Genomic DNA, 16,537 nt, shown 5'->3' on the forward strand with positions numbered 1-16,537 from the left:
ATGAGACTTGTATTAGTTTTCTCAGATTCTTATCTTGTATTTCCAGGTGAACAACAGACACCTTCGGTTCCAGGTGTTTCTGGGGGTCCGACGAGTGGCGCTCTTAGATTTCCCCCAGGTATGCGTGGACAACGGTGAATGGCACCATGTGCTCGTAGAGCTCAAGAGTGGAAAAGATGGCAAAGACATCAAATATATGGCTCTTGTGTCTTTGGACTATGGCATGTTTCAGGTATATGATTTCAGTATTTATTTACACTATATAACATTTCTAATAAAAAATTCTAAATAAAAAATTAAAATCATTCAACAAAATATCTAAAACTGTAACAAAAATGTAAATGAAAAAGGAAGATGCAAACTTACTAAGACTTACTATAATTACTGAAACGTCATATATATTCTAAACACACACAATTCTGTGATATTTCCACACTTTTTTATTAATATTTTACTCATATTTATTATATTGTTTTGTTATCTAGAGGACAGTGGAGATCGGTAATGAGCTGCCTGGGCTTAAACTGAGGAACTTGTTTATCGGTGGACTGCTTAAGAGAGACGGGACTGTGCAGGCTGGATTTACTGGCTGCATGCAGGTATACTCCCATAAACACACATTTACATTGTTTAAAGGTGTGGATTGTCTTATTCATATGGGTACGTCATGTGGTCATCTCACAGGGTGTGCGAATGGGTGAGACCTCCACTAACACCATCAACATCAACATACGGCATGCAACGCGAATCCATGCGAAAGACGGATGTAACGTACCCGATGTGTGTCAGTCCAACCCTTGTCCGTCTCACAGCCGCTGCACAGACAACTGGGCATCCCACACGTGTGTCTGCGAGCCAGGTAACACCAATAGTGCTACAGAACAGAAACTTTAAGACTGTTTATATAATGGAATGCAAAATCTTAAGACCACTTTTAAATTGAAATGCCATGGACACATATAATTCTATTTTGCACTAAAAAAACAACATCAAATAGTAATGAAACAAGATTTTTTTTTAGGCCTCTGTATAGGATTTAAGGTTTGAGTCTCTTGTTTTATGAGTTTTTGATCCACACACACTTTCTCAGTCTCACTTTTCCCTTTACTAAGTTTTCAGTGTCACATGATCCTTCAGAAATCATTCTAATATGCTGACTTGATGCTCAAGAAACATTATTATTACCATGTGTTGAAAACAGTTCAGCTTTTTTTTCAGTATTCTTCGATGAACAACAAATCAGAACAGAAACAGAAATGTTTTGTTACATTATAAACGCCTTTACTCTCACTTGTGATCAATTTAATGCATTATTGCTGAATAAATGTATTTCTTTCTTTCAAAAATTCTTTGAAAAAATATTTGTGCGTATACTATACATTCATGTCAAGTTCATGTTCCTTATAAGAAAATAATAGATTTTTCTTTCTTTCATTATTTCCATTTTTAATTTATAATGTTCACTCAGTAAAATAAATAATAAATAAATGAATACATATTTTTTATTTATAACATTAGACATTAGACATTTAGAGCCCTCTGTATATGATTTTAGAAATGAGTGTCTATGTATCTGAATCTGACACACACACTCTTTCTCTTTTCCTGTTCCCCAGGTTATTTTGGCAGGGACTGTGTAGATGCGTGTCTCTTGAACCCTTGTGAACACACTTCCTCCTGTGTTCGTAAACCCAGCAGCAAACGTGGCTACAGCTGTGAGTGTGGACACAATTACTTTGGCCAATACTGTGAGCATAAGTGAGTATCTCTCTGTATCTTTGATTCGCTCATTCATTCATGTGGCTCACACTAAGGTTTAAGGATATCAATTCCAATAGTTTTTCATACGTGAGTGCTGCCACAAATCTTCCATCTTATTGAACAAAGATGTGCTGGTAGTAAAATTACCATTTTGCATTCCCTTGTTTTTTTCTTTCTTTGGAAAACAAAATTTTTTTTAAAGAACGTTTCAAATGTTTTTGTGCATACAGTAAAAGTCAATGGGATTTAAAACAACACTGGACCCCATTGACTTTCATTGCATATACAAAAAACACAGTCTTAGAGGTTTGGAAATCATTGCACAACATTAATTTTTGGTTGAACTGTCCCTTTAATGTTTAGATTTGGTTAGGATTAAGGAAAATACTTGACTTTTAGTTAAATCTTGGTACTTGCTGAAACACGCTGACTGACAACAGCTTTATTGTCTGATGGTCTGTTTCATGAACTGCCAAGGTTTTGTAAGTGGCTAAATCTGTGATAGCAGACGCTGGCGGTGTTTGTGATGGTATTGTTGTGATGATCCTTTAATTCTGGTAATTCCACGTGTCTTTGACGCCCACACTGTCACGCTTTTATTTATAATGAAACAAGTCAAATAATTCTCAGACTGCTGGAATTATCCAGGATTTCATCCATTAAAGATAAACTAAAGGAAAAAAAGGGGGGGGGACTCTCTTTTAAACGTAAAAAATATTTTTTAACAGATTTTTTCTTGTCACTTTATTACAAAAATAAAATAATAATGACAATAAAAAAAGTAAAAAATAAAACTTGTTCCAAAATGAGAAAAACAGATAAAATAATTTCCATGAGTGGAGAAAAAGAGACTAAAATAACAGTCTATTTTTGAGATGATTTAGTTCCTGTTCCTTTCTTTCACCATAAAAAAAACGATTCTCTTTTAAATGATCACAAAGCTTAGAATGATGTATTGCCTTCACACAAGCAATTTCGTGTTTGCCTCGCAGTCAGAATCGACTGCTTTGATTTTACTGCAGAATTTCATGTCCAATTTCAAAGCAAATGCCCCCCTTTTCAAATTTCCCATCCGTCTCAGTCCCCTATAGAAGCTGTTTTGAGTCTCATTCTGTGGAGTTTGAAATGTAAACTTAGTCTTTTGCTAGGCACTATTGCGCTGTTGTACTTTTCTATGTCTTTTTCACTTTTACTTTGACGTTTGTGCGCACACACAGAGGGGACCAACCTTGTGCTCGCGGCTGGTGGGGATACCCGACCTGTGGGCCCTGTAACTGCGATGTCAGCAAAGGCTTCAAAAGGGACTGTAATAAAACCACAGGAGAGTGTAGCTGCAAGGTAAGCTGCAAGTGATCACATGCTCCAGATTCTCGAAAGAAACCAGACTTCTAGACTTCCTGTTGTTGTCCAACACTCACATTTCAAATAAACTGGACCAAGTAACTTTTATTCCATTAAGCACACTACTGTTTTAAAAGTTTGGGGTCAGTAAGACTTTTTCATGTTTTAATTTTCAGCATCATTGCTCCAGTTTTCAGTGTCACATGATCCTTCAGAAATCATTCTAATATGCAGATTTTTTACAGAATTATGTCTTATTATTAATAGTGTTGAAAACAGTTGTTCTGCTTTTTTTTCAGGATTCTTTAATGAATAGAAAATTCTATTTATTTGAAATACAAATATTCTGTGTTGGGGGAAAAAAAACAGAAATGTAAGATGTAAACTTAAAATTCTGAGCAAAAAGGTCAGAATTGCAAAATGCAAACTAAGAATTATAAGATGTATATCTCACATTTCTATAAAAAGTAGGACTTGTGATATAAAAACTTGCAATTGCAATAGAAAAATACAGGCTTCCATATTAATTTCAGGTTCATGCTCACAAAATTCCTTTATTTTCAGGACAATTACTTTCGGCCTCTTGGTGCAGACACTTGCTACCCGTGTGATTGTTTTCACCTTGGAGCGCATTCCCGGACATGTGACCCTGTAACGGGCCAGTGCCACTGTAAGATGGGTGTGGTGGGTCGTCAGTGCAACCGTTGTGACAACCCCTTCGCAGAGGTGACAGTCGGGGGATGTGTGGGTATGTGTGCTGTCAACTGGCCTGGATATCAGTTAACGGTTGTGAACCTCTTTTCAAAACTCAAACAGAATGCTTGAAAATATCTTGGACAATTGAATAAATAAGGCCAAAAATATTTGCAAGCGCAGTATGATGAAATGTAAGTGTAATACACTCCAGTCATGAGCAGACTGCTTTTATGTCAGCATTGAGAGTCTGTACTGACAACGATGGACATTTGTGGCTCCTAAAAAGGTCTTATCATTAAGACATAGCAACAAACCTTGTTAGAGGCAGCTAATGGCATCTTTTTTCTTCTCCCTCACTCTCACTCCATTTTTTTGTTATCTAGTGGTTTATGATGGTTGCCCCAAAGCCTTTGAAGATGGTATCTGGTGGCCCCGCACCATGTTTGGTGGCCCTGCAGCCACAAACTGCCCCAAAGGATCCAGTGGTACGCCCTTTAATCAAATCAAGAATTTACATTATCAAAAGATGGACACACTTGACTGAATTTGAAAAGTTTGAATTTTGTAGACAGCTATATTTATTTATTTAAAAACTGATTTCCTAATAGAAGTTTCTAGTAAATTCCACAAATTATAAAAAACTGGCAAGTAACCAGTTGAATTAGACAAAGTTTCTTGCAAAAGAATAATGGAAAAAAAAAATATTCAATAATGTTTGTTTTAATTGAATTGTTTAGTTTTTTTAGAGTTTGTCATTCTAAATATAGTTATATTTATACAATTAAGTATATATAATCTGCCCTAATAAATAAGAACATTTTAACCTTTGTAGACAATTATATTTATACTTTTTAATATATAATTGTATCTCTAAATGAATTTCACTATTTAACTATATATACTTTACTATGTACTATACTATATACATATATATACTGCCATCAAACATTTAAGCGCGATTATAACATCCAAAATAAAAGATTTTGTTCACATAATATATATGTGTGTACTGTGTATATTTATTATGTATATATAAATACAAACACATGCATGTATATATTTAAGAAAAATACGTTATGTTTATATTGAATATAAATATATAAATATTTTAAAATATTTACTGTATGTGTGTCTTTATATATACATAATAAATATACATGGTACACACACATATATCGAGTTATTTTGGAAAACTAATCACAATTAATTGTTTGACAGCACGAATACACACACACACACACACACATATACTACATACATTTTATTTTAAAACTACATGTTATTTATATATATATATATGTGTGTGTGTGTGTGTGTGTGTATGTATGTATATTGTATGTATATATATGTGTATATATATGTTATATATATGTGTGTGTGTGTATATATATATATATATATATATATATATATATATATATATATATATATATATATATATATATATATATTACTTTAATTAAAACATTTAAATTACTAACAATAACAAAGTAGATGTGTCCAATTATTTGACCGGTAGTGTATGTAGAAATATTCATCTTTTTATTACATTATTGTTGAATGATTTATCAATATATATATATATCCTCATTTGTTGTTTGACAGGCACAGCTATCCGACATTGCAGCGATGATAGAGGTTGGTTTCCACCTGAGCTCTTCAACTGCACTTCCCTCAGCTTTTCAAAGCTAAAGAAAGAGGTTTGTCACTCTTTTGCTGGTTGATTCAAGTTGGAATTATAGTCAAGGATGAAACTGTAAACTATACACTATTAAATATTCTACTCCATTTTACACAATCCCAAAAGTGACCAATGTTTCCTCCTTCATGTGTGACTTAGAGTGAGGATCTTCATGCTAATGCTTCTCGAATGGATGGAGAAAGATCAAAAAGCCTTGCGGGCCTGCTCCACTCTGCCACCGACCACACGGATCGCCTCTTTGGGAATGACGTGAGGACTGCCTACCATCTACTGACCAGTGTGTTAGAGCACGAGAGCCTGCAGCAGGGCTTTGAGCTCACCGCCACTCATGATGCCGATTTCAACAAGGTATAGACCTCAAAGTCTTCACCCACGCTTCCAGAATCAAAGAGGATTTTAGTTCAATCTGATGGGTCTAAGATGACCTGCCAGCTCTAGCTCTCTTAACCAAGGTGGTCCAACTAGTGACCATAATTGACCAGCTTTTACCAGTTAGAAGGCATGTAAATCATTCATGGCTCCTTTGTTGGTTGATTGGGAACCTTATGGAAGCCAAATCTTAATTGCTTAAATTGGTCAGATTGGTTTTTGGTGCATTGTATCTGAATTGTTGCTGGTCCAATATGACCTTCCAGCTCCAATTGTCTTAACCAAGAAGGTCTACCTTGTTGACACTCACTTCATCAGTTGATAATCCACCTGATCAACCATCTAAACCAGGTTGAACCATCTAATGACCATATATGACCAGCTTTAACCAGTTTGAAAACATGTAAATCTATCCAACTGTCCATCATTACATTGAAGAAAAATGTTGGCTTCCACCTGAGCTCTTCATTTGCACTTCCCTTAGCTTCTTTTAGGACAACTTTGTTGGTTGATTAAAGGTGGAATTTGTTTGCAACCCAAATCTTAATTGCTCAAGTTGATCAAATTGCTGTTTAGTTCAAGATGACCTACCAGCATTAACTCTCTTAACCAAGATAGTCTACCTGGTTGACACAGACCTTACCAGTTGCTAATCTAGGTGTTCAACCATCTAAACCAGGTTGAACCAACTAATGAACATAAATGACCAGCTTTAACCAGTTTGAAAACATGTAAACCGTCAGATTAAATATATCAAGTGTATGTATGCAATTTAAAAAACTTGTTTTACTCTAAGATGTATTCATATTTCAATGGTTATAGTCCAGTATTAATTAACATTACTCCTCTGTGTTGTGTTAGAACATCATTAAAGCTGGAAGTGCCATCCTTGACCCTGTCAACAAGGATCACTGGGAGAAGATACAGCGCTCTGATGGCGGGACGGCGCATCTGCTGCACCATTTTGAGGAGTACGCCAACACTCTGGTCCAGAACATGAGGAAGACCTACCTGAGACCCTTCACCATCGTCACTGACAACATGAGTTAGTATTGGGTTCTCCATCCTGTAGCGTCTGCTCTGCTCAATTTTTAGTGTTTGATATAAAATATGTATCATTTTTCTTTACAACCAGTTGTTGCATTAGATTTTCTGGACTCCGATGCAAACCAAGACAAGATTCCCCGGTTTCAGGAAGTTAACGAGGTGTACTCATCTGTCCTGTTCCCAAACCTGCCGAAAAAGAGCAAAGGTTGTCACTTTGAAAATTGTTTCTTTATATTACCAGTAATATTCATGGAAATGTGCAATGATACAATTTTATTCTAACCTTTATTATGTCTTATACACTACAGATGCTTTTACCACAGAGCCTCCAGCCCAGATTGAACCAATAGAGTCTTTCATCAGTGTGGACGGATCAGATACTGTTGACTTCACACCATCCATTAAGAAAAGACGCCACGCAGAACAACCCGATCCACCTGCTGTTGTGATGGTGATGATCTACAGGACTCTGGGTGGACTCCTTCCAGAGAGTTATGATCCGGACCGCCGCAGTCTTAGGTAGCACTTCAGATTTTAAATTAAAATTCAAATTAAATTACATTTATGCATTTAGCAGACGCTTTTATCCAAAGCGACTTACAGTGCATTCAGGCTATCAATTTTTACATATCATGTGTTCCCAGGGAATCGAACCCTCAACCTTGCGCTTGCTTGCTTGCTAAAGCAGTGCTCTACCAGTTGAGCTACAGGAACACTACACACATTTTACAGTACATACAGTACAAACAACAGATTTACTTATTCAAGAGATGCAATGGTAAAAAAACAAAAAAACAATATCAATTAATATGAGAACTATTAAATAATTAGGGACGCACCGATATAAAAATTTCGGTCTATATGACAAGCTGATACAGTAATTCTTTTCATTCTGGTAAATTGTCGATATTTAAATTCTATACCATTTTGTCTACATAGATTAAAATGAAACCACTAAATACTAAAGGTTTAAATGCTAAAAAACAATTACATTATAAAGTACAGTATAAAAAATTCAGATTTATTTTGAGATTTGCTAAAAATGCTTTAAAGATCAACTTTAAGTGACTGTTAGATGACAGCAAAGGTAATCTAAATGTAAAAATAGAGCAAGTGAGCATGAACAATTAAGTGTCTAATACCTGTGGAAGCCCATTTTCACCACATGAGAAAGAAACATGGTTTGGTAAATCATAATTATGACATGAATAGATAAGAATTAGATATAGAAGTCAAAATAAGTCATAAGTATGTCGTAGTCATAATTATGTGACAGAAAGTCCAAACTGACAAGTTGTCATTTATGAGATAAAAAGTTGAAATTAGGATGCATTGAGAGGAAAATATTGAGTTACCAAGTCATAATTATTAAATAAAAGGTAAAAATTATGACATACTATGTCATAATCATGAGATAAGTTGTAATTATGAGATACAAATTTGAAATGATAAATTAAGGCACAATTATGGCTTAAAAAGTCATACTAAAGTCAGAATTATGTTATGTTAAGTTATATTATGACTTCATATTATATAATGTCAACATTTTATCTCGTAATCATGACTTCGCAACTCATAATATAGATTTCTATGTCATAATTATGATATATTATTTACTTTTATCAAAGCATGTTTTTCCCCATTCTTCTGTAAACATCAGCCAATACAGATAAATTAAAAAAAAGAAGCTGATATAGTACAGATATGACAAAGTCTTTTTCCATTCTGGTCCTTTTTTTCATATCTGGTGCTCTACACATTCCCAGACTGCCCACTCGTCCTGTCATCAACACTCCTGTAGTGAGCGTGGTGGTCCACAGGGACGGAGAGCCTCTCCCCACCCCACTCCAAAGACCCATCACCCTGAACTTCCGGCTCCTGGAGACCCACGAGAGGACCAAACCTGTGTGCGTCTACTGGAACCACTCCATCCCGTGAGTCCTTAATTAATGAAAAGATTATATTTATTTTTCTGATTTGGCAAGAATAAACCAATCTCTGTTTGTGCTGTTCTTATAGGGTAATCATTTATTTTATATTTTATTTGTGTCGTTCCTGCTCTTGTTTGATAGGGTTTCTGGTGGAGGCGCCTGGTCTTCAAAAGGCTGTGAGCTGGTCTTTAGAAACTCGACTCATATCAGCTGCCAGTGCAACCACATCACCAGCTTTGCTGTCCTGATGGACATCTCCAAACGAGAGGTAAGCACAGCCAGCTATTTGGGGTAATATGGGTTTTTGCTAGTATACAACTAGTTTTTAAACTCTGTCTTCTTGTCTATAGCATGGTGATGTACTTCCTTTGAAAGTGGTGACCTATACGACAGTGTCCACCTCTCTGGTGGCCCTCCTCATCACCTTCCTCCTGCTGGCCATTCTTCGCAAGCTGCGCTCCAACCTACACAGCATCCACAAGAATCTGGTGGCCGCCATCTTTCTCTCTGAGCTCATCTTCCTCACTGGAATCAATCAGACTGACAGTCCGGTGAGCAGTCTGGAGAGTTTTTAGATTATGATAACAACCGCATTGTTTAATTGTATTTATCTCAGATGATCCTATGTTATACTTAAGCTTTCTGTTTCTGATCTGATTTGTAGTTTGTATGTACTGTTGTGGCCATTCTGCTACATTATTCGTACATGTGCGCATTTGCCTGGATGTTTGTGGAGGGGCTGCACATCTATCGCATGCTGACCGAGATGCGTAACATCAACCAGGGCCACATGCGCTTCTACTACGCCATCGGCTGGGGGATTCCTGCTGTTATCACTGGTACTGTGTAATACTCAGTCATAGTTTGATCTAGAGGACACGTTAGGCTGTTATTTGTAAAATATATAGTTAATGTGTGGTATACATTATATATGTTGTAGTCCTGTCAAATACATTAATCACAATTAATCACATCCAAAATAAACGTTTTTATTCAGCAGAGGTGCATTAAATTACTTAAAGTGAAAGTAAAGACTTTTATAATGTTACGAAAGATTTTCATTTAAAATCCTGAACTTTGAACTTGGCGTTCAACGAAGGATCCTGAAAAAAGTGCATCATGATTTTTCACAAAAATGTGCAGAAAATCAGCTTATTAGAATGATTTCTGAAGGATCATGTGACAGTGAAGCCTGGAGTAATGAATAATCTAAAAATTCAGCATTGCATCACAGAAATAAATTACATTTTAGAATATATTATTAATAAAAAAAAACAGTTATAGTTCATTTTAAATGTATACAGTTATATTAAATGGATCATATGATGCTTTTTTAAAGATCATTATTTTGTGTATTTGGTGTAACAAAATATGTTGACATGCTTTAATGTTCAAAAAACATATTATTCAAACGCGTTGCTTTCTACAAAGTCCCTCCTCCAGACAAGCACAGTCTGCTCTGATTGGCCAACTGACCCACTGCATTGTGAATAGCCAAACACCGCAAGCACTTGTCGGAAATGTAATGCCCCTTTCTATAATCACGAGCTTCATCTTTCAAAATAAATGTAAAGACAGTTAATAATGTCCTTAATTTTACTGTCAGTTCAAGCCAGAAAGGGGAACAGAGTTGCGTGACAGACACAGTGATGAAGCTCCTATGTTTTTGCAGTACACAAGCCATGGACAGTTAAGACAGCTGACTCCACTGTTATGTGAATGATGCTCTCTCTCTCTCTCTCTCTCTCTCTCTCTCTCTCTCTCTCTCTCTCTCTCTCTCTCTCTATCACACACACACACACACATGTGCGCGCATACACACACACACAGACACATACACACACATACATACATAATGTGCAGATTTCTGCATTTGAACAGTGAATAGCAAATACTTAAACTAATAACAAAAGCACCAGACTGTCATAGCAAAGTCAGAATGACCTCCTCTCCTAGGTTCACGAAACGGTCGCCCATAAAATGTGTTGCTGTTCTGTTGTAAGTAAACTTAAAGATTCCTAAATGCATCTACTATCGGAAGGCCAAATAAAGTGCGTTTGCTTTCACCTTTTGACATGACTGCTTCAACACTAACTGGTTACTGAAACCACACCTTCTGTATTTGTGTGAGCATTTGGGCGGCATTATGTAAATATTTCCACTTAGTGACATAGACATGTGGGGGAGTGTTTGAATGAGCCGTCTTAGGGGGGCGTGGCAGAGTCTTAACTTTAATAAAGGATATCTCTTTGGATTTGAGACTTTAGTCTTTGCAACTTTACAGATCTTCTTTATGCACCAAAAGCTTGTAACACTCCAAAGAGAAAGGAACAATTGAAATCGCATCATATGACCCCTTAAAATTTTAATTAAATTGCTGTTTTACTGTCAAATAAATGTTGCCTTGGTGAACATAAACTTCTTTCTAAAACATAAAAAAAATAAAAAAATCTTGCCCATTTGTGCATTGTTGCTGATTGATTGTCTCTTCTCAGGTCTGGCTGTGGGTTTGGATCCTCAGGGTTATGGAAACGCTGACTTCTGCTGGCTCTCGGTTTATGACACTCTTATCTGGAGCATCACAGGACCAATCTCCGTAGTGGTGCTGGTCAGTTTGTGGAAGCACTGCTTTCTTTTCCATCCCTCCCAACTGCATTTGGTTTTGAGTAAATAATGCAAAATAAAACACTTTGTGTTTAACAGATAAATACAGTCCTCATTGTGCTGGCAGCCAAGGCCTCGTGTGGACGGCGCCAGCGAACAGAAAAGTCAGGAGCAATGTAAGTTCAGCAAGAAGGTGAAACTGAACAATACAGAAATACTAATGGCTTGGAGTAGGTAAAAGCTATTTTTTTCATCACTCTTGTCTGCTCTTGTGCAGCTCTTCTCTTCGAGGGGCCTTCCTCCTCCTGTTGCTCATCAGCGCCACCTGGCTGCTGGGTCTGATGGCAGTCAACAGCGATGTGTTGTCCTTCCACTACCTCTTTGCCATCCTCAGCTGCTTGCAGGTACATACAGTATGGTCATGTGCTGTGTAATTAATGTTCACTGTTTGTCAGAACAAAAATTTGAGATGTCTTTCCCCTATTTCTAAAACTTTAAATTTAATTTTTACTTGTTGTTTTAACTTTACCATATCTCTTTATATAGGCATAGTGAAGTAAAAATTTTAAATTAAAGTTAAAATTAAAATTAATTAATAAATAAATATATTATATAAATATATTAATACAAATATAAACATGGATAATTAAACACAATGGTTTTATAGAAACCATATGGGAGTTGATTGCTCTCTTTAACAAACAGTTTTGCTTGTGTATTGTTCAAATGTTTATCTATTTAATTATTCAGTTATGACGTGTATTTTTATTTCAGGGCATTTGCATTTTCTTTTTCCACTGTATTCTCAACAAAGACGTGAGGAGGAACCTAAAAAGTGTTTTTACAGGGAAGAAAGTACCAGCTGAAGATCCCAGTACAACACGGGCTACCTTACTCACAGTGAGTCATTTCACATCTTCAGTTAACTAAATAATATTCGTGTATAGGCCCAATGTATTTGCTGACTGATCGCTAACAGTGAGTCTCTTCATCTGTCATCCTAGCGTTCTCTGAATGGTGACGTCTACACGGAGGATGGAGGTCTGTACCGGACCACCATTGGAGAGTCCAGTGTTTCTCTAGAAGCCTCTATTAGATCAGGCAAGAGTCACAGCAGCAGATACCTTGTTTCCACACTCAGGTAATGCACCAGGATTATACTGAATACTACAAGTGACCAATCAGAATCAAGTATTTCATAAACATCCGTGTAATAAAACAGTGTTTCATTTGAAATGCTAACGTAAAATATCCCCATACCTCCTCCTTAACCTCTTAAAATGAGAATCGTGTAGCCATATTTGTGACTTATATATTTTTTTAACCATAACCACTGACAGAGCAGTATTAACAGTATTGTGATTCACAGCACTTATATCTTATATTAGGTCCAATGTGTATTGATTCACATGTTTGATCTCTCAGACACACTTCTAACTGCAAAGTGTAGCAGTAAAACATTTGACATTTACTGAAAAAATGTTATGAACTAATCAAAGAAGTAATTCTGGTTGTCATGTACGTAATATTGCTATATTTGCAGCTGCATTTGTGAACATTTCACATGCAACTTACTGTGACTCCACTTGATGTAATGATAATTATGTAGTAATGTATAGATTTGATGTTGTTTTCACTCAGGGAGAAGAAACACAGCATATCGTCTAATGGTGGAAATGTGGGGCATGATGAAGGAGACCCGTCGCTCTTCTTCCACAAGAGTAAAAAGGAAGAAAGTGAGGACACTTAGGAGCATTATGCAACTATTTTTAAGAACATCGAAGGCTCAGCTTGTGTCAGAACGTCTGAATATTCATTTTCTGTTATTTTCAGACTCAGATTCGGACAGCGAACTCTCAGTGGATGAACACAGCAGCTCCTACGCTTCCTCCCACTCCTCGGACAGTGAGGACGAGGCCAGACACTCCAGGACCAAATGGAATAACGAGAGAACGCCCATCCATAGCACTCCTAAAGGTGCCTGCAGCCTCTTCTGTGAACTCTGACCTGCTCTTTTACTGGTTTAATTCATTTGATCTATATTCAAACTTGGCTTTTTTTGTTGTTCTGCAGCTGATGTTGTGTCCGGTCAAGGGAAGCCATACTGGCCGCAGGAGCCGCCCACAGCCAGTGAAAGTGAGGAGCCGAGTGCTCCAGAGAAACTGCGGGTGGAAACCAAGGTGAATGTGGAGCTTCATCAGGGGAAGAAAGTAAATCACAATGGAGATGTGTCTCAAAGTGAGAGTTCACCCAGTCAGCCAAACAGCAACCAGTTACCCAGAAGAGGTGAGCGACAACTACATAAACTAAATGAAAATGACTGCTTCAAAACTAAAACGAGAAAAACTAGCGTGAAAAACAATTATGAAACAACTGAATGAAACCATTTTAGTACTTGAAAAATAATTTAATTTTTTGTTCCTGCATGCATAATATTGTATGTATTTTATAAATGTTAGTTAATAATAATAGTATAATAATATAAAATAATTTATTAGAAAATATTTATCTACACACACACACAAACACACACACATATATATATTATCTTGTATTATATTTGTACCTTTATTAATATTAATATTAAAATAATATTTTATAATTTAATAGAGTACTGTAAAATAATTACTTACACTATTATTTGTTACATTTAAAATTACTTTTAAAAACTAGAACAGAAAAAAAAAAAAAAATATATATATATATATATATATATATATATATATATATATATATATATATATATATATATATATATATATATATTCCATTAAAATATTATATATTATATTGTACTATTGTTTCACTTTTATTAGGCATTTTAAAGAACAAGATCACATATCCACCGCCACTGACGGATAAGAACATGAAGAACCGCTTGAGGGAGAAGCTCAGTGACTACAACCCACCCCAGATCCCCCGAAAGACTCCATCGGTGGGGTCAAACGAGGGGCTTCGCTCAGGAACCGAGGCTAACAGCATGATCATCAAACCACCTCCATTACCTCCTCAGTCTGAACTGAACGGGATGACCGTAGAGCTGGGCACGAGCCCCGTCACCCTGGCGGACGAAGACTTTGATTCGGAGTGAGTTGGAGCTCAAATGCTGATCATTAGGATTTTTTGGGTTCTATTCTGATTGTAACACCTCTCTTCCTTTCTCTTGTTAGTGGCAGCAATGAAACATCAATCTGAGTCTTCAACTTGAAGGACGCCGAATGAACTGGAGCGGGTTTGAACCAGTTTCTACGTCCCCTCTAGTATTAAAGCACAACACTGTCCTGCTCTGAAGTTGTTTTTAGTATTTATAAAGGTTCATTTAATACAAGAGGAAGCCGGGCGCTAGCTATCCCAGCATTCCAAAGGCGCTACATCATCCAACTTGAGCAGGAACATTTTCTGACATCAAAATGCATAAAGTTGGTCTGGACTTTGATATTATTTAGCATTTGTAAAGTTTATTCCAGAATTCATCAATCACTTTTGATGTGTAAGTAATGTTTATAGTGACATTTTGTATTTTAGATGTGTAATAGGGTTATTTGTAAAATTGTAAATTAGGATTTCACTGTGATGCCAATATTGAATATTTATGTTTACTGTGGTATTTTTTACAGCACTGTTTTGAATGTTTATATTGTGGTTTTTTTATATATGTATATACTTTGCATTTTTAAGCAGATGTAGCTTAATTCGTTGTTTTATTTTTTTTTGCCCCAAATGTCTGAATTTTCTTTCCCCCAGTTATTTTTCCCCCAGTATTATTAATATGAAGATGACCATCATCATACACACTGTCTGTCATTGGGTTCAATGGTCAGGTGTGTTTTAGAGTGATGACTTCTTACAGTATTTTACAGCTTATGTTCAGTCTCTGCCGGTGCTGTACATTAGGAAAACAGTGTTTTGTTTGCTCTGCATCTAAATGACCAACAAAGAATCAAAAGATTCCTAAAGTGCCTGTCCACTGTTTTATAGCCCTGCCAAACTTCTAGAGTAAGTAGTATAGACTGAGACATTCAGGGAGCCGTTCTTTTGTTTTTACTCATGTTAAAGGTCAGTCTATGTGAAAGTGATGTCAGGTCAGTAACTGTGTAATCTGTAATAGTTTGGAAGAATTGCTTGGTTGATAGTACTTAAGTGAACACATTATCAATGAAATAGATTAAATGTGTATCCATGAAATACCTCCATTACTTGTCAAAGCTCGTAGATATTAGATACCAGCATGTAAAATAAGGTATTTATATTCTTACTATTCGCACTGATAAAACATTTGAACCTTGTAAATAAATTAATTTTAAAGATTAAATAAAAAATCTGTCTGAACTGTCTATTCTTCTCACAAAAAAAAAAAAAAAAATTCTAACTTTTCTAACTCATTTTGCTGTAATGAAAGTCCTTCAACATACACTACTGGTCAAAATTTTGAGATATGTGAATATTTAAAAAATAAAAAAAAATACTTTTATTCAACAAGGACACATATGTGACAGTAAACACATTAATGAGATTTACTTTATTCATCAGCACAAATGACAAATAAATAAAAATAAATCAGTAACCTCAAAAACAAAACGCAATGGTTTTTAACATTGATAATGTTGAAAAATATTTATTGCACAGCAAATCAGCATATTAGAATGATTTCTCAAGGATCATATGACAATGAAGACCGGAGTCATGACAGCTGAAAATTCAGATTTGCATCACAGGCATAAATTAAATCTTAAAATATATTAAAATAGAATACAGTTGTCTTATTTATAACCAAATAAATGCAGCCTTGGTAAGCAAAGTGACAAAAACATTTTAAAAAGAAAAGAAAAAGAAAGTAAATAAAAAGGTCAACCCCAAACTTTCAAAAAGTCAATTTAAGTGAAAAAAATTTATAAAATAATAAATATATAAAATAATAATTATTAAACATGCCTCCCCATCTACCATGGTACTGAATGATTACCAGGCTCAAATACCATAGTATTTACACGATAATTTCTGTGATAAAAACTTAATTATGGTGAAGTGTTAAAAACATGGCATTAACAATGGGACCATGGTAATTCCCATTGTAGTATTTGGAAGT

The 16,537-nt window shown here is 35.6% G+C and overlaps 1 protein-coding gene across 1 annotated transcript in view; it reads left to right on the forward strand.

The window, feature by feature from the left end:
• celsr1b (cadherin EGF LAG seven-pass G-type receptor 1b) overlaps positions 1-15,770 on the forward strand; it is a 46,606-nt gene extending 30,836 nt beyond the window's left edge. Inside the window, exons 10-35 of the mRNA XM_026202583.1 lie at positions 47-232; positions 486-599; positions 685-859; positions 1,617-1,758; positions 2,979-3,099; positions 3,667-3,850; positions 4,182-4,283; positions 5,404-5,498; positions 5,639-5,848; positions 6,731-6,914; positions 7,005-7,121; positions 7,225-7,435; positions 8,683-8,850; positions 8,989-9,115; positions 9,198-9,398; positions 9,512-9,686; positions 11,343-11,455; positions 11,551-11,627; positions 11,729-11,855; positions 12,226-12,351; positions 12,456-12,592; positions 13,093-13,187; positions 13,285-13,428; positions 13,525-13,737; positions 14,268-14,538; positions 14,622-15,770. Of these exons, the coding sequence (XP_026058368.1) occupies positions 47-232; positions 486-599; positions 685-859; positions 1,617-1,758; positions 2,979-3,099; positions 3,667-3,850; positions 4,182-4,283; positions 5,404-5,498; positions 5,639-5,848; positions 6,731-6,914; positions 7,005-7,121; positions 7,225-7,435; positions 8,683-8,850; positions 8,989-9,115; positions 9,198-9,398; positions 9,512-9,686; positions 11,343-11,455; positions 11,551-11,627; positions 11,729-11,855; positions 12,226-12,351; positions 12,456-12,592; positions 13,093-13,187; positions 13,285-13,428; positions 13,525-13,737; positions 14,268-14,538; positions 14,622-14,646 (3,840 nt within the window). The 3' untranslated portion in view covers positions 14,647-15,770. The remainder of the gene's footprint in view (positions 1-46; positions 233-485; positions 600-684; positions 860-1,616; positions 1,759-2,978; positions 3,100-3,666; positions 3,851-4,181; positions 4,284-5,403; positions 5,499-5,638; positions 5,849-6,730; positions 6,915-7,004; positions 7,122-7,224; positions 7,436-8,682; positions 8,851-8,988; positions 9,116-9,197; positions 9,399-9,511; positions 9,687-11,342; positions 11,456-11,550; positions 11,628-11,728; positions 11,856-12,225; positions 12,352-12,455; positions 12,593-13,092; positions 13,188-13,284; positions 13,429-13,524; positions 13,738-14,267; positions 14,539-14,621) is intronic.
• The last annotated feature ends 767 nt before the right edge of the window (positions 15,771-16,537 follow it).

This window comes from Carassius auratus, chromosome 25 (genome assembly GCF_003368295.1).
Source record: "Carassius auratus strain Wakin chromosome 25, ASM336829v1, whole genome shotgun sequence".
Lineage (NCBI taxonomy): Eukaryota > Metazoa > Chordata > Actinopteri > Cypriniformes > Cyprinidae > Carassius > Carassius auratus.